This window comes from Orbicella faveolata, unplaced genomic scaffold (genome assembly GCF_042242905.1).
Source record: "Orbicella faveolata isolate gen_17 unplaced genomic scaffold, um_ofav_v1 contig_4, whole genome shotgun sequence".
Classification (NCBI taxonomy): domain Eukaryota; kingdom Metazoa; phylum Cnidaria; class Anthozoa; order Scleractinia; family Merulinidae; genus Orbicella; species Orbicella faveolata.
In genome coordinates this window covers 11,422,678-11,440,562 of record NW_028301569.1, presented here as the reverse complement: position 1 = coordinate 11,440,562, position 17,885 = coordinate 11,422,678, and the positions used below count along the sequence as shown (strand labels likewise).

At 39.8% G+C, this 17,885-nt stretch overlaps 2 protein-coding genes across 5 annotated transcripts; one reads left to right on the top strand and one right to left on the bottom strand.

The window, feature by feature from the left end:
• The first annotated feature begins 357 nt into the window (after positions 1–357).
• Positions 358–7,656, top strand: LOC110049750 (protein brambleberry-like). Of its 3 annotated transcripts, none has more exons than XM_089275862.1 (10): positions 358–922; positions 1,538–1,781; positions 2,565–2,693; positions 3,356–3,541; positions 4,128–4,362; positions 4,754–4,870; positions 5,028–5,137; positions 5,244–5,520; positions 6,070–6,243; positions 6,830–7,656. In XM_089275862.1, exons 1-10 carry the CDS (start codon positions 912–914, stop codon positions 7,081–7,083), a joined length of 1,737 nt encoding a protein of 578 aa, XP_089131988.1. In that variant the 5' UTR covers positions 358–911; the 3' UTR covers positions 7,084–7,656. The 3 variants fall into 3 exon arrangements, with proteins under 3 accessions (XP_089131988.1, XP_089131987.1, XP_089131989.1); XM_089275861.1 differs by lacking the exon at positions 358–922 and adding an exon at positions 936–1,070; XM_089275863.1 differs by lacking the exon at positions 358–922 and adding an exon at positions 1,084–1,323.
• A 236-nt stretch (positions 7,657–7,892) lies between these two features.
• LOC110049754 (uncharacterized) lies at positions 7,893–15,806 on the bottom strand. Of its 2 annotated transcripts, none has more exons than XM_089275866.1 (3): positions 15,619–15,806; positions 11,802–12,074; positions 7,893–10,451 (listed from the first exon to the last, which is right to left on the bottom strand). In XM_089275866.1, the coding sequence occupies exons 2-3, from the start codon at positions 12,054–12,056 to the stop codon at positions 9,498–9,500; spliced, it is 1,209 nt and encodes a 402-aa protein (XP_089131992.1). In that variant the 5' UTR covers positions 12,057–12,074; positions 15,619–15,806; the 3' UTR covers positions 7,893–9,497. The 2 variants fall into 2 exon arrangements, with proteins under 2 accessions (XP_089131992.1, XP_089131993.1); XM_089275867.1 differs by lacking the exon at positions 15,619–15,806 and adding an exon at positions 14,482–14,927.
• Between the last annotated feature and the right edge of the window lie 2,079 nt (positions 15,807–17,885).

Genomic DNA, 17,885 nt, shown 5'->3' with positions numbered 1-17,885 from the left:
CCTTGTCCGGTTATGGTTTATCATTATCTCCTTGGTGTTTTTCTATCTTAGTAAACTTTTATTTTCAGGTTTCCTTTAATTAACAGGTACTTTAGTACCTGGCCAAAATAACTCAAAATATAATACCGCGACAGAGCTTCTTTAAGGACGTTTTGACTTTACATCTGACTACTTTTCAAGGTTTGGACTTACGAAGAACAGTCCCTCAGCGGAAAGTGAAGAATGATCATCGCAGTAGATTTTCAAGCAATGGGAAAGAAGAAGCCTGAAAAAACCAGGGCTGATTTTTTTCAGGCTTCTTTTATTCCAGTTACTTAAATTGGAAAATCTACTGCGATGATCATTCTTCACTTTCATCTACAACCGCAGTTCAAATATGAATTATTCCATATATACTTCACAGTCTCTCAGCTATAGATCAAAACATTCTTGTGTGGTATCCCACACTATTGTCATCGGATCGTGTTCGTTAATACAAATGAGGTATCCCACACATGTACCCTTCGGGACCCATTTTTGTTAATTATTCACGTTGCTGCGAAGGCTTACGTGAAATTGACGAAAACAGACCAAAATCCATGCCTTTGCAACCTTTCCAGCTGACAAAACAAAACAAAGTGGAACATGTTTTAAAATCCCAAGAGAAGCCCAACTGCAAGAGAATTTTTATTGTAAATTCAAATTTTGGGGAAATAAATTACCGACGTTCATTATCGCGCCTACTCACATGGGAAAACGCGCGAAAATTGAAATTGGCGAACGTCAACAATGGATAATTTGATAATTAGCGCATGTTGTGGAATTTTCACGTGCGTGCATTTGCGCGTGGAAGAACTGAAATTTGCAAATATGAAGAAGCCGATCATGTGTTCCAGAAGCTGCAGAAGTTGAATTAGAAGAAACTGAAGCAGATGATACTTGGGTAAGAACAACTTGTTTTCCCTTTGGTAAAAGCTATAAAACACGGGAAAATATTCTACTCATGAATTCCTGGGCCTTTCATGCAGGCTGCAAATTACAAACGTTTTGGTTCCAAAGCATTTTTGGCGTCAAAGCATGAGGACATCTGGGTAAAACGAAAGAATGGTTGGGCAATTTTACCGGCCTCGCCCTAGAAAGCAAACTGTAGTTAAACCTCTGCTTTAGAAATGCGTCTGAAACAATACTAAAACCATTTTAGTGTAGGGAGCTTAAACAACGACGACGGCGACCCCGAGGACAACGTCCAGTAAAAAATGAATTTATCTTTTACCGTCGAATTTCGTAATTGTCTAGATCTGTTCAGTGCGCCTATGGGCCTCAGAACTTGCTCAAGCTAAATAGGTAATGTCAGCCGTCGTTCGCGTTCTCTAAAATACGCAGAACTTGGTCGTTTGACGTTGTTGATGTGCAGAGGACTGCAAATTTATAACGCTCGTGTACAGCCATTGTTCTACTCATTAAATCTTTTGTCTGGTAGCGTTCTCGTTGCCGTGACTGTCGTGGTTTGCTACAGCTCTCTAATATCGATGACTAACCTTCGTGTTCATATTTTCAGAGTTTATACAATGTCTATACAGCGAACGTTACTCGTTTGCACACTAGTGTGCATTTTGGTTGTACACGTGAATGCCTGGTGGCCGTTTTCCAGTTCGTCTTCCGAAGAGGCTAATACAGAACAAGGTAGTCATTTAAAGGATAGTTCAGTGCCGTTTGAAATGACCACAGCTGAGGAGAAATTTCTGGCCCAAGCAAGGAAATACATGGGGGACCTCACCCCGCTGGACTCGTGTCATCAGATTGTAAGTACTGAAGTATTTCATTAAAACTAAGGCCCCCTCCACACTACACCGGAGGAATTCGAAAACGGAAGTTTCACTAGATCCGAAAACGCATCAATTGCTTTCCGTCCACACTACTTCGGAGAAATTTGAAAACGCAACAATCACCGGTCGTTTTGGATTTGTGTTGAGGTAAAAGCAGGGGAAAATAATGATCATCGTTCTCGAAAAGCTTCGTTCACACAATGTTCTCTGTCCACACTAAAACGCAAAGCCGGCGTTTTCCAATTCCTCCGGTTTGATAAGTGTTTTCGAAAACCTCCGTTTTCGTGACGGATAAGTGACCTCATTAGTGTGGACGGTAGGCCTAACGGGAGAGATAAATCTCCGTTTTCAAATTATTCAGGTGTAGTCTGGTCGGGGCTTGAACTGGGAGGTAAACGAGTGTCACAAATTAACAAAACCAGCGTAAAATAGGTTCGAAATGAAAAGAAAATCCACGTTACCACGTTGCGAAATCCAAACTCAAATTAATCAAGACAAGTTTGGAATAGGGCATGTCAGTAACTTGATGAAGTCATAACCTTATCTATAGACACCATTCTTCCGCCCACTCCATCCTGCCTCCCCCAAAGGAAAAAACTTGCTTAATGCGTCTGCCAAGTGGTGTAACTAGAGTTCCAGTCGTATAAAGTGACCGTAGGTATTCCCACCGATCGAGCATGGAATGCCAGCCCATTACAATTTCTTCCCTACTACTTATTCTGTTGTCAAGTTTTGTAAATGATGTTTATTATTCCTTAGGTCATCAACCGAATCAAGAAATCCTGTGGCGATATCAATGAAGTTGAACTAGCTAAGCTGGGCGTGGCACTCTTAAACTGTCAATCAAAATCCGAGGGAAGGAAAACATACGAGTGCACGGATGAGATGGTAAGTTTATTCAATGACAAAAGGCCCTTTGCACGATCCTGTCACATGGCACAAAATCACACATGCTGGGACGCAAGTTGCACAGTGGGACTTCCAAAAAAAGGCAGGTCAAGGTGGACTGGTACGAGTTGCTTTGTTTTGGAAGTTCCACTTTGCAAGTTGCGTCCCAGAATGTGTGATTTTGTACCATGTGACCGGATCGTGCAAAGGGCCTATTATTGTCTTTGTTGTGTCCAATTTTGATTTAGTCCTTCATTCCGGCAATCATTTGGCAAGCAACGGATCAGTTCCTGTTTTAATAAATCAAATTACCAGTTATCAAGTGTATCTGTGAGTCGGACAGTCGGCGTTCAGGTGGTAAGACACTCAGCCAGTCAGTCAGCCGGCCAGCAAGCGAGACAGACAGTCAGTCAGTCAGTCAGTCAGTCAGTCAGTCACTGTAAGTAAGTCAGTTTGTCAGCCAGTCAGTCAGCCAGTCAGTCAGCCAGTCAGTCAGTCAGTCAGTCAGCCAGTCAGTCAGTCAGTCAGTCCATCAGACAGGCAGACGATCAGTCTGTCAGTCAGGCAGTGAATTATTGATTACAAATCGTGGAGGTGTTCATAGGCATACCCCTAAAACATAATCCTTTGCTGATAAATAGTTTTGATCTTAATTTTTTAAGGAATTAAGACAATGCACAGCTGAAATGGACGCCAACACGTGGAACAGTTATCACATCATTAGTAACAGGGCGCGATCCATCTGCTACGCCACAAGACAACAGCAGTTCAGAATGAAGACAGAATTCACGGTCAATCAACTGGCTAACCAAGCGGAAAACCAGATGAATCTAATGAATAACTTACAGGTCAGGCAACCCTTTATTTGGAGTTTAGATCATGTCAAATACTGGGGGCGGATCAAAGCGCGAAACGAGAGCTATTGTCGCGTGTTCAGATTGGTCGATCTTTCGCATCGTTCTCTGACCAATCGGAGTAAACATGCTGTTTTTCTCAACCTATCAGTGTAGAGGTACGTGCAATTTCCCGCGCTTAATTGGCACCGGTTACACACTTTCCCGCCCTTGGCACCGGCTGTATGCATTTGTGTCAAGTTATTGGTTCATAACATTTTTTGCGTTTTTAGTGATTGGCTAGGTGCGACATTACGTTTTGGTTTCAAATTTTAAAGGGGCTACGTCAAGGTTTTCGAGCTTGACAAGTTTAGCCTTAAGTTCTCAAGTTCGTCATTTTGTAATGCCTATCGATGTTCTCCATCCTTAACCATCCTTGTTCCTTTATGGTTTATTATTATCTCTATGGTGTTTTTCTATCTTAGTAAACTATTATTTTCAGGTTTCCTTCAATTTAACGTAATTTTGTACGTTGCCAATATAATTACCGTGAATTGGGAAACCGCTGTAGCAGCAACCTTGGTTTACTCTTTTAACACAGGAGAGTCAAAGGCGGATGACAGAAGTGGCAGAGGATACCGTGATTAAAGTAGCCGCTGGACAGGAACGCCTCAACTGGCAGCAGCAGCAACTGCACTCCAACTATGAAGATGTCCAGCGGTCTATCTCATTCTCTCTCAAAGGAAATGTGAAAGCGTTACATCACGAGAAGGTGTTGATAGATAGCGGTCGACGACAGCTCAAGGAGATGGCGAAAACGGTCAAGGAAAAGCTAGGTTGGTGATAAAATTCTGCTTGGTGTGTTTCAACAATCTCAATTTCTTAAAAACAATATCCTGCCACATGTTTGAAAAGTTTAAAGGAATTTAGGCCACCCTTACAAGAAAACGCGAACCTCGCATTTTTAAGTTTGTCCAGATTGCAGTCAGTTACCATACTTGCCTTCGTTTGTCAGCCTCACTTCCTAATGGGTTCTGCCATTTTTCAAATGCTGTTCTACAAAATCAAACCAGTATTGTCAATGAACCTTTTTGAAATCATACGGCTGAAAGAGAAGACGGTGTCAGTTTGACATTGCAAGAATTGAGAAATGGCCCGTGAATGGGTAATAGCTATTAAAACTAAGAGTTCTTTCAAAAACTGACTTTGCAATTTGATATCTCACAGAAAACGCAACAATAGAAATTCAGAAGCAGGATGTGGACCGTAAAAAGAGCCACAGAAGAATATTAGAAGACTTAAACAACATTCGCAACAAGGCGGAAGAAGTATGGAATAAAATTGGTGAGCAGTCGTTACATGAAAACAAAATTACTGGTTTTGCAGAAAGTAGTAGTAACGGAACCAATCATAACACTTGCCAAAAGGATAATAAACCAATCAAAATTGTTCTAGATTAATATAAGAAGTATGTATATAAGTTTTTTGTTTTTCCCAATAGACCACAGTACTCTGCAGATGATGTCATTCCACAGTGAGACCACGCAACACTACAACGAAACTATGGAAAATCTAAAGATCATTAACGACACCATCACATATCTACTTCAGGTATCTTGAAATAATGTGGCGACGGCGTACGGTGTTTTGTTGTAATATGTTATTGAGGTTACGTAAGGCAAAATTCTTGAAATCGAAAACTTCCTCTTCTTCCTAGGTAACCAATCAGATGCAAGAAAAGATCGATGACAGACTAAGTTGGTTGACGCAGTACCTGGGAGGAACTGAGGACAAACTAGCGCTGGTCGCCACGTGTTTGTTGCATGCCGGATACTTCTTCTCAGCGACCCTGTGTATTTTGTTCCTCAATGCTCCTCTATTCACGCGGCTTGTTCTGTTGGTCATGGTGCCGATTAACGCTTGGACCGAAATACATTTCAACTCCAGTTTATCTTACAGCTCACTGTCGTGTCTACTCACTTTGGCTTTACTTGGTAAGTTACTAAAAATCGCAATGTCTTTTTCCTCATCTGAATTCGCTGCTTTTACCTCGTCCTCATTTCCTCGCAAATGTGTATCAAGTGTCGAGAGTAAATAAACCGATGTTGTTGTTGTTGTTGACAATAGGCCACTTCCGGGTTGCTTTTGCCTCTATGTCAAAACGAGTCTTCGTGCGAAACCATTTATGTGAAATTGTGTTCCCACAACAGATTTATTTTCAAACAAATCAGACTCATTTTCATATAAAACGTTTTGAAACAGAGGCACAAGGTAACTCGAAAATGGCCTTGGTTCTTCCTAGGTTGGACCGCGGTGCGCTTGGAGTTGCGGACCTGTTGCACGCAAACCCCGCGTTTCCTTTTTCTCGCCTATTTTCCAATGAAATGCAACGGGCGGAATCTGGTGATGAGGCAGATTAATTGAATCAAAGATTGTACAGCCAATCAAAAGAAAAATTTTTTTCTTACCCGTCCAGATTCGTGGTGTGGCTCATACAAAAAAATTAGTTGGAAGCTAACACCGTTTACTATGTTTTCTTTCAGGAAACTGGCTGTACTTTTACCTAAGAACAAAATATTTTCGCTCCCACGGGAATCTTCCCTGTGCCCCTCCTTCATCGCCTCTTGCACTGAATTCACAGCCTCTTGGCAGCAATGTAATACATTGTTATCAACATAAAACCTCCAGTGACGCGGAAGATGAGTTAAATTTAACAAGTATGTATTTTTTTATCGAATTTTGAATCAGTCAATCAAAAATGTAACCATTGTATATAGACTACTGCCCGGCCACATGTGACTTACTAATTGGGAGCACCTAACCATCTATTTAAAAAATATGAATCATTTTTATCCTACACACTCGCTTTCTCCATCGAAAGCTGCCGGGTATTTTTTTTTTAAAGAATGAATAAATTAATCTCAGTGGTGTTTGAAGGATTTTCGACTCCTGCCCGATCGTGAACAACCGACGGGCACTCCAAAAGCCTTGATGATTCAATTTGTTCAGTGCTTAGGACTTGCCATTAAGTTAAAACTGCGGTCTCAATGAATTATCAAAGACGACTTTGTCAACAAGTAATCCTTGACCAACCCAAACTATCATGGGTAACCAACGATCAGGCGCTCTTGTTCTCGGGGAAGAAAGCGCAGACTGGTCTATCATCCCGACTCCCGATTCACGCATAACACGCACCCACTCATCCACGCACGCACGTTTGTACCCACCCACGCATGCTTTCATTTTCTATTGCTCATGTGGAACAATTCTAAATTTCTTTTTTAATTTGTTTTCCGATAACAGACAGTATTGAGAATCTGGACAATTCAGTCGTACCTTCAACACCTCAAGGCCATGTTGGAAACACCAAACGCCAGCTGAACCTATCCCTTCCAGAAGCAGCCTCGACCCCAAGTAGAAAAGTGACCACTCCACGTAGGCGCTGTGGTGCTCAAACAAAAACAGGTTCAGCTTGTAAGAGAGTGATCGCTAATGGAAGCTTAAGATGCAACTCACATTCCCGGATAGAAGCTAGTTACATCCCGGATGAGTGTTAGAAACAGGAACGGATAGAAACACTGTTAGACATGATTTAGAGGAATAAGTTTGTACAATGCAGATCAAAGTGATATATTTTTATTCGTAAAGGATGCAAAATTATTTATGTAAGACAGGTGTGAAGCATACATGAACAGATGAAGTGTATTCATTCAGTCACGCGATTCAGGTCACAGGAGTCGAGTCACGCAAGTGATTTCAACAGAAAATTGCATAACGCTATCGTAATCTAACGGGAAATATCGAAATGGCACTCTAATGAACCAATGGGAGAGAACCAGTGTTTGAAAAACGCGCAGAAAGGGAGTATCTCCTTGGCAGCTTCAAAACCCAGGCAATGCTTACAAAACAAGGATTCAATTTCGAGCTGGAATGAACACAACCTTCATTGCAGACCTATGACTTCGGTGACAGCTACTGAAATAACTTGCATCTTGGAGTTGGATCGCGTAACTGGAAAACACCGCACTTTTTTAAAGCGTTTATTTATTGGAGATTTCGTAATATATATCTTAAGTTGGAGCAAAGTTTAAGGTTTATTTCAATAAAATACCGCATATACAAATGTCTGATATGATCTCCACATGCTCGCTTGGAGATAGGGTGGTTATATGGTCGATCAAAAGACATAACATCCATGGCGGGAACGTTATCAAGGGACCAACAGTGGTATACAATAAGGGCCCTATAAAAGTGCTTTAATTGAAAAAATGAGAACCTATTGAAACGAATAGTTGCTCGTCGCACGACAAGGAGGTTCGGGTACGGACTAGTATTTGCTGGAGTGGGAAGCGAATGTTTAGCTCGGTTAGGAGCAAGAATAAAAACTTTATTTTAACAACAAATTTAAGGCTAATATCTCGTTCACAAATGATTAGCAAATGAACAGTGGCCTGTTCTGTACTAGAAACCCATTTTTATACAAAACTCGTAACTCCCCTTATGTTACTTTTCCATACTTGGAGATAATTCAAAGCGTGACTCATGCTGTTCTCCTTCGGAGCCGGTACTTGGGTGTAACGCAACGCTTCTCCAAATAACGGTCCAGAAGGGACTATTGAACTGCAATTCCTTGCTGAGAACAAGTCAAATTTATTACATTACTTTAAAATAGCCAAAAGCAGTTCATACTGAACCCAGCATGACTTGAGCTCACAGCTTACACAACATTGACACTATAAAAAATTTTCGCACGTTTCTAGGAACATTAAGTTATACAAAGACTAAGAGTGCTAGGTCACGTAATTTTTACAAGTGCTCTGAAATCAAATTGAACTTTACAGTAAGTGACATAAATTATTGAAAAGAACGGGGGGGACGTTTCGGAGTATGCAATTCAAAAAATAGCTGCTATTTCATTATTATGCATCCTCGTTGTGCCAAGGGACGCGTGAGGCCTCTACTGCGATGTAGTCCTGTTAAAATTACGTGACCTAGCCTCTTACCGAGGACCCTCCTGAAAACCACCTTATGGTGATTTGAGGTCTCTTCCTCTTAAAATATTATGTATTATAAACATACAAACGGCATTTTTTTTTCGGCCTGCTGGCATGAGAGATTTCCAAACGAGCGAATGAGCTTAATTTCGATTCGCTTTGTTTAACAAATAAAGAAATCTAAACAATTATTATACTGTCATAAAACAACTGAGATTTAAGAACGAGAGACAGTTTTTTTCTTATTATGAATGGTTTAGGCTTCTTAATTAAACACGCTTTACTGTGAAACATAGTTTAGCCTATGTGAGCGCTTGCAGAATTCAAACTGTATCATAATTCGTGATATAAATACTTATTTTCGATTACAATTCCATAACGGCAGAAAATGTTTGTTAGTTTTTGGTAATTTGTGCTATTGGTGAATTCTTTTTTTTTTTTCAGTACTGTACATGCAGATTAGCAGACGGATTGTTTGTAACCTCGCTGTTACAAGAGCAGCAGAAATTGAAAAATGACTAGTCTAAACAGCGAAGGAACGAGAACGGAACGGAGCCGAGACAGAACTATACTTTCGACACGCTTCGTATCATGCCCGAGGAGCTTCAGATTCTAATTAACCAATCACGAAATTTCCCGAGCATGTCACGTACGACAACGTCATATTCCGAGCAGAAAACGGATTTGATTCCACCTGGCTTGATATGGAGTAGATTTCTTAAGCTAATCTGTTTCTTGACCTATTTCAGATCATGTGATGATAGACAGTCTTTAGCATGATTCCTTAAAATTTAATAAATCCTATTTAGGGGCCGGGGGCTGGGGGGGGGGGGGGGGGCGGGGGGCGGCGAATGTATTGTTTTTAGACAAGAATAGGAACACTGATTCTTCAGAGAGGGTCACATGATCTAAAATGGGTAAACGAAGCCAAACAGTGCTACTGGAATTAGAATGAAGTTGTCCTTTTGAGTAAGACATTAAGGATCTATATCAGTAACGCGAGAAAATTCACTACCTGCAACTTTGATTAGTTCTCGTTGAAGTTTAAAAGCATCCTCGCAATTTCTCGCGAAGACAACAACGCAAGCCTTGCGTTGGATGTCTACAGAAAGTTCGCCATGTGCCAATAGAATCACCCTTCCCTTCGCCTGAAGATTAAGATGGTCTATAGCTTCCAGTAAATGCTTTATGTTAGTAGGAAGAATTTCCATGACGTATGAAACGGGGTAATTCAAAGCAGCCATGTGCGGGGCTATTAGCAGAAGATTCGTTGAGGATGCAATTTTAAGATTTACGTCGATAACGAAGCTGCCTTTGTCGTTGACTAAGACTTCTACGCCAGTGAAACCGAAGTAGCCATTTTGGTGAAGGTATTGCGTGACGGGTAGTACAACGTCACACAGTAGTGCTTTCAGCTCCTCCTGTTCATTCCAATCAACGTCAGGGGTCGGGATAAATCCCGCGGGTCGCTTAGCGAACGGCATGTTCGTTTTGCATTTCACACCCAGCCAATGAAAGTGTCCGTTTTGAAAGAGATATAGCTGAGTTATAAGACATTTCGAAATATTTTCTATGACTTCCGTCACTACAAGTTCTGCTTCGCAGTGATTGCTAAGCTCTTCGAAGGCTTGTTTAGCTTCTTCTTCTGTCCTTACAAGAAATGTTCCTCTTTTTCCATGGCCTTGTGCTGCCTTTATCATACAAGGGAGTGTATAATTATCACGTGACATGTACCGAGGGCATGGCGCTCCCATCTCCGGGATTCTGGTCTTGGAGCTAAGCTTGTAGTGAATGTCGGGATTGACGGCGTGCTTTTTGGCGGGAAAACTTTGAAAAGGAAAGTTCACAATCAAAGGTTTCTCTCCGGTGTCTTCCTTGTCGAAAATACGTATGTCGGGTTTAGGAAAGAACGGAAGCCACTTTAACCAATGCTAAACAATGCAAACAGAAAAGAAACATAAAAATTAGATTGACAACAAAATCTATCTGGACGATGTTTCATGAAACCTCAACATAATTTGCACGTGATCAAATCGTGCGTTGGAAAAGCGCGCGAAATTTCGGGACGAGGTGAGCAAGTGCAACTAGGATTCACAATTCATATAGCTTGAGTTTTGCTAGTTCGTTTTGTAGCTTTTTCTCTTGTCATTCAATTCTAAATGGCATATTTTCGAGTATCATGAGTGATACTTGTGGAGAGGATACAAAGAACATTACCATGAAAACAAGGATGGCCCATTAAATGGTAAGTTTACAAATTCAGTTGGTTGAGCGTGCTTTGTGTTCGCCGCCATTTTCTCGCGCAAATAAAGTAAGAAATATTTTCAAATGAGATCATTTGCACATAACTAACAGCGAATTATTGGTCAAAGTAACTGATAGTTGATCACAAAATCAAGCAAAAAGCTTCATCCATGCTGTTTCACTAATGTAAACACAGTGTATTAAATTTGAATTTTGCGTACTTTGTCAGCTAAGGTTTGCGGGAAGCAAGACAGTTCCCCCAAACAAGAAATTTCTCAGCAAATTGAGTGCTGCTATAGCGGGAAAACATTGAATAGACCATTTTACAGTTGTCTGCTATGTGACCTGGCCTTTGTATGGCAGCAAGGCCAGAGTTGACCTTGTTTTGATACAGACCTCACTGCTTTTGTTGTGTAAAACAAGTTGATCTGATGCTAACTAGGTGCATTTACATGACAAAAGCAGTGAGGTCTGTATCAAAACAAGGTCAACTCTAGCCTCGCTGCCATACAAAGGCCAGGTCACTGAGCAGACAACTGTAAAATGGTCTATTGCTCTGTTAGAAAATGAAGAGAGCTCTCAAGAAGTAGTCAGGTCAAAAGAAAACTTGACAGTCTCAAATAATCAGGCTATATATGCACAGGTAACCAAAAGCCGGGCCACCCTTGCGAGGGGATTGTAAAAAGGGTGAAGTTTCCTAAGGCAAGGGAAATCTTATGCATTCCCTTTGTCCTCTAGTTCCTGGGGGGGAGGACTTCCTATAATGGTCTATACGGGGAGGCTCAATCTGAAAGGGGTGCCTTTTTCAGGCTTCAGATATACTAAAGGGTATGCATTTTACCAGCTGAGGTATATATAAACAATAGTCTCCATTTGGCGTGAAAATATGCTCGGATATTTGCCCTGCGGACATCATCTGTTCCCAGAAGTGAACAGTTTTCCGAGTTTCTTTTGCTCTAGTTTCCAAGGCCTTGGTGCCAAGAGACAAGATATCTAAGTTCACCTATTTACACAACTTTTTACAGGGGTACTCTCACCTCTCTTATTAGTGGGTTTATGTCCCGTGTTACTAGGATGGGAAATTTACTTCCAGCCACTGGACAAGACTTCATTGCCTTCAGGTGTTTGCTATCTTCTGTGAAGCTGGGTAAGTAGTCATAGACCACATACTTCTTATCATTGATAAATGCTGCCTTGCGGTTGAATGTCGAAGGTCTTTCAGTAAAGATGTATGCTTGGGGTATGTCTTGAGCCAGTAACCAGGAGAGAGTAACTACATTGTTGTTTGTCATTCCTATTACTGAAGGAACCTTAAAACCAGAAAAAAAAAGATCAACATAATTATAACCTATACATACCTACAGTATCAATTCAATGAATCACCAAGATTTTAGTGTAAACAGTCTAAAATCCACCTTCCCCTCACACTTGGTACAAACAAGACAACAACACTTCAGTTTATACAACAAACTATGACAAGCTAAATTTACTGTGAGCTTAACATTAAGAGCTCTGGATAACAACCCAGTTGTTACTTTATGGGGCAACTAGCCAGGGATCCACTGAGCTGTAGAGTTCTACAGTTTCAACTGTTCACTGGCACCCCAATATGCTGTTAAATTTCATTCTTATAACACTGACAGCAATTTAAAATATATACTAGAAAAGCATACAATTTAATTCAACAATTTAACTCTTACCACTTTCATTTTAGTTAGTGTTGTCATTTTTTATTTGTCCATTCATTCACACAAATAGACGCACAACTGCTACAAAAGATTGTATATAATGGCTTGATGTTCAGATAGTCTGTTTCAATGCTTTGCATCCCCTCCACTATGGCTACTTGCTCCAAATATCTACAACCAGTATCTCTTAATTCTCATTTAAAGAATAACTTGATGTTTTGATTTTTTAGACCATGGTATAACCTTGTGATACTGTGTTTGTATGCAAACACACTTGAGAACTTTGATCACTTGAAGTGCCTCACGAGTAACTCTCTAGGTTTTGCCAGATACACGCGCGTTTTCCTTCTCTGATTGGTACAATTTCTCATATTTCTTGTTGTAGAAGTTAGAGCTGAGTGTTACATTTTGAATATACTTAGTTTTAGACTCATTAAATTGTATTTAGTTAATAATTAATGATTTTAACACTTTGCAAATAAATGTAACTGAAGTAGTCCAATTCAAAACAACAGGAATGTCTCTGGAATAATATGATGTCTGAATGCCTAAAAGCATAATCAAAAAACAATGAGGTTTCATAAAAAATATATATACATAACAGAAAAAATTACAGTAATATGAATGGATATATGTATATATCTCTAACTGCTGTTGACAAAACTACATTTCCTGTTGCTATAACTGCATTTTTAGTACATTTTGTTACAGCATGAATGCTTAGAGAAAATTTCACTAATAAAAACAATGGTTTGTGAAAATAATCCCAACGAGGGCTAAAATTTGTTGCAAAGAGGTTACTAGCAAAGAAAATTGGGCAGTTAAAACAAATAAATCCAAAAGCTCTTCAATTCCATAGTTCACATCAATACAGAGACCTATTTGAAGGTTTTGGGAACATCATTGAATGGGAAAGGGAAGTTCTGATTTACACTTTTAATTTATCATTAATCTGACTACCTCATTCATGAGACCCTGAAAACCAGGATGCTACTAGTACATCACTTTTCTGAATTTTAAAATGTCTCTCTATGTCTTTCTTGTTCTAATTTTATCAACAATTATGTCAGAAAATGAAAGAATATATTGTTTCTTGCAATTTCATCTGATATTAACTGTGGCTTCCTTTGGCACCATAGCAAGGCTTGGAAAAGTGCTGTCCAGTCGTCCAGGACAAGTAGATTTTCCTTTTGGGCAAGTAATTTTTCATTCACTTGCCTGATGGGCAATGGATTGGCAAGTTCTCTACCAGCTAAATTATAAAAAGAGCAAACTAAGACTTGCCCAGGACAAGCAGAATTTGAGAGCTACTTGTCCCGAGGGCAAGTGGGAATTCAAGTGTTTTTTTTCAAGCCCTGTATAAGGCTTCATTATTCAACCAACAACAGCCTTTTGGAACAACAACCTCATAGAATTCAAAGTGTTACTTTGTTTCCAAATTTATCTGTATGGTTAACATGACCACTGAAAATTGTGCATGACAAGCAAACATAAATTGAACAACAATTTTACGTCAAAAAATGGATTAGCTGCATTTCTTGTGCTGTGAACAAGAGTTGATGAGAAGTCAGAAGTAAATAGAGCAAGGAGCACCAGTATCCTAATTTAAACCAACTCTTTGAATACAACCACACCATTTGAAAGGATACATTTTTATGCCCACAGTAGTCATAGGTAATTATGAGCTTCAACCCTATTTTGCTGTTGAAAGGAATCCAATACAAATACTTGACAAAAACCACCATACACATGTGACAGCCCACCAGAATTATTGTTGATTGATAAACGGTATATATATATTTTTCTTACATAACCCAAGATAATAATAAAGGAAAAAAAATTCTAAACCGCATGATTGTTTTGCTAATGTACTTCTGCCTAAGAATTATAAGGATTTTATATTACCTGTTGTCATAATATTTTTGTCCAGTGGCAATGAATTTAACAGTTGAGGAAATGAATTATTATTATCAGGCAGAACTGTTTCTAAAAGGATTGAGTCTTGATCAGTGATAAATACTTTTCAAACCTTCACTTACACAGTTTTTCCTTCCAAACTTCGTGCAGATTAGTCAGACATTTCTTGGCTATTCTATACCTCTTCCACGTTAAAGTAATTTCTGCTCGGATGAAGAAATTTAAGTCTAGCACCAAAGTCGATTTTGGAAGCGAAAGGACTTCCGGTATGACGTGTGCGGAAGACACGTCCTTTCAGGACTTAAAACGGGCTTGATCCACGCACAAAATACAACTTATAACACAGAGCTGTGGCTTTCAAGATCAGATAAACTGAACTTTAGCAAGCTTTACATGTAATTCAATCTGTACATTTAGCCCCAGTTAGCCGCCATCTTCTACTCTTTGTCACGCAATCGACTTCACCTTCCAGTGTAACGATCGAGGAATAAAAGGTAAACATAATCCTTACTGCAATATTTTTTGAAGAGAATATGCAGACATAAGAAAACTTGTATAACTAATAATAATAATTTAAGCACCGACACCAACCCCATCTTACAACGCATGCAATATTAATGCAGCTCTTCAATCGGAGTTTGCGAAGCAATTTAACAAACGCAAACAATTCGTATACTTTACATAAATAGGCCATGAGCAGTGGCTTTGTTTCGATCATAGACACTATCGAACCTCGTCAAATATCGTCTTATAACATGGAGCGATTTCGACTCCGATGGCGTTCCTATTTGCGTATTAAAAAGTCACTACTAGCTTATCACAGAAATTACTCATTGCAAATTAGCAGTTAGAAAGTGCCTCTCGTTTCTTAGGATCTCGATCGAACGAAAAACACGGTTAAAAATTAAATGCATCCGTAGACTGAACACAAACAAGACCTGGGAAGCTAACACTTGTTACGAACAAGTTGAAATGCAAATGATCTTTTACTGCACTGTTTTAGCCATGAATTCCCAACACTTTTAGCGACGTTTAGCGTCGAATACGTCGAACCAGCGACAAGCCTATAAACACTTATATTGAACTTGTTCACGACATCAAGGGCTCGCTACTCCATTAGGGCCAACACTTTAAATTCCGTGACCAACTCTCGAAATGCAAGCTGGAGGGGTTTTCAACCGCGGACAACTCGACGAATCTGACCTCAGAATTTCCATCTCAATTTAAATATTAAAGAATAATGGATTACCTTGCGATCGAGTTCCTTATGTCTTGTGTAGCTTCCTTTCCGTATTCTTTCCTTCCTTAAAATCACTTATTGAAGAAGCCGATCGCCTCTCATGTTTGTTGTATGTGCGGGGACAATGATCACTGGGTTTGGGTACGTGCTATGACGAAATCACCGTAAACCAAAATACGACCCACCCGCATGCGTGCGTGACTAGGCAAGCTATTTGCATAAACACTTTACAACATTTGAGACGTTCAACCGCACATCTGTAAAATAATGTAATTGCGGTCAAAATTAACTTCAGTTTTTTTGAATTGATGGTGAGAACTAGAGGACAAAGATTCAACCATCGTATTGAACTCGTAAATAATTTTGTGTAAATTTCAATTTCCTCAAATTGTATTCAATTAAAATTCCGTCCCTTCCCACTCTGCACTGCAACATCGACGCAAAAAAAAGGAAGTAATCAACGGCAAAGGTACACTGCTCCCAGAGGTTTTCTTTTCCATTTTCCCGCTCAAGCGAAAACGCTGTCACATGCCGGTCAAAGCGCGCGTCGATAATATAAATCACAGAGCTTTACAGGTCTCTCGATCTTCGATTTTCAACGATTTCCGGTTAAAATCGATCAATTATTCTCGAATGCTCTCTATTTCGATTACCGATTGGGAACACGGGGCATCCAACAAGAAAAGCCCATATTGGTTGACTGGATATCCTGCGGCGTTCTTCCTCTGTCACACACATCCAAGCCACCGCGCTGCGTGACCTGGAACGGAAAAAAACATACTATGTTCGTTATCAACAGTGCGTTGTGTGACACCTATTGATAGCTGTTTCCCTTCCAACGATTCCGATTTTTGTTTTAATAAGCCGCACCACACATAATAGGTTGTGTGTCCCCCAGAACACAAGACTAATTTTCAGATCTTGTCACGTTATGACGTTTGAAATTTCGCATTACGTAATGGACAATCACACGTGACAATATGAATAATGTGCGAGCTGTCTGCTTTCAATAGAGCTGAAGAAGTAGAGAACGATTTCAACAGCTGAGGCAACTGCGATCGCATTTAACTGATCCCACGGCGAATTCAGGTAAGCAGTTTCTTTTCGACATACGAACCGCAAAGATCGACATCTGGTTATTTCTTTCTACATTCAAATATTGCATGAGCTTGGTTAGACGATGATTATTTTATCGGCAATTATTATTACCATTGTAAGGTAACGGTTTGCTCGTGTCCGTGTGATATGGCGAAGCAGAATGTCTGGCCCTATACCCACTTAGGGTTATGGTCAAAATCAATCAATCAACTAAGGTAACGGTTTGACACTGACTATTTTTTGATGTTTCGTTCAAGACTTTTCGGGTGGTGCTTGAGCCTTCTTCAGTTGAAATTTTAACGTTATTAACGTTAATAACCAAAAATGTATGAAATCCTTCATCGAGCCAAATTTTGCTCGTTAGAGACTAAGAATGGTCAATTGGACCGATCTATGGCGAAAAAGAAAGTTTTGGAGAAAATGTGTGCATTTCTTTAACGTAGAGCTCGGAAATGATACCACTGGGCTACAGGAGGACTCCTTGAATTGGGTAATAAATTTAACGGTACCTATATACACATGAAGAGTCTTTTTGAAATCCCCTATTAAATCTTTCCCAAGAAAAAAAAATTACATTTCCATCAAGATACGTTCTTTTGCAAGTGTTCGCTTATTGGATAAAAGCTAATAAAGAGAGCTTAAATCAAAAAAGACATAATAAGTCGGATATATTTTACGGTCAGCCAGGTTTGTTGTCCTTCCTTAAAAAGTCTTTTCATCCCTAACTTGGTTGAAACAAAAAAAAAAGATTGTAAGGAAAAAAACAATGGAGTCCAACACAAATATTAAACAAAGGAGTCCCCCTGCGGGGGCTGCACGCCATGCCCTTCCGAACTTTCCGTCGTGTTTTATCGCAGTGTAATACGTACTCGGCTTAGGCTTTTTTATTGAAGAAATAGAAAACATGTACCGTGTTTCTATCGAGTTATAGAAATACGAGTACGGCTCGTTTTCCCAGAGCATTTCTCGCTCTCCCAAACTTTCACGAGTGTTTCTATAACTCGATAGAAACACGGAGAACATGTTTTCTGTTTCTTTTAGAAAACACCGCGACGAAAATCAGGAAAACAACTTGTTAACTTTGATAATCAAAATGTAAATTCTCTTTGCTCGCGCCATCATTACGTCAACAGCTCATGCTAGTTCTGTGAGCTGTGTTTCCATCGAGTTATAGAAAC

Excerpts from the sequence above, each read along its gene's own strand:
- LOC110049750 (XM_089275861.1), top strand. Across the intron at positions 4,363-4,753 it reads AACGGTCAAGGAAAAGCTAG|AAAACGCAACAATAGAAATT; the intron begins GTTGGTGATAAA and ends GATATCTCACAG. Across the intron at positions 5,138-5,243 it reads CCATCACATATCTACTTCAG|GTAACCAATCAGATGCAAGA; the intron begins GTATCTTGAAAT and ends TCTTCTTCCTAG.
- LOC110049754 (XM_089275866.1), bottom strand. The coding sequence starts at position 12,056 with ATGACAAACAACAATGTAGTTACTCTCTCCTGGTTACTGGCTCAAGAC. Across the intron at positions 10,452-11,801 it reads TAAACCCACTAATAAGAGAG|CATTGGTTAAAGTGGCTTCC; the intron begins GTGAGAGTACCC and ends TGCATTGTTTAG.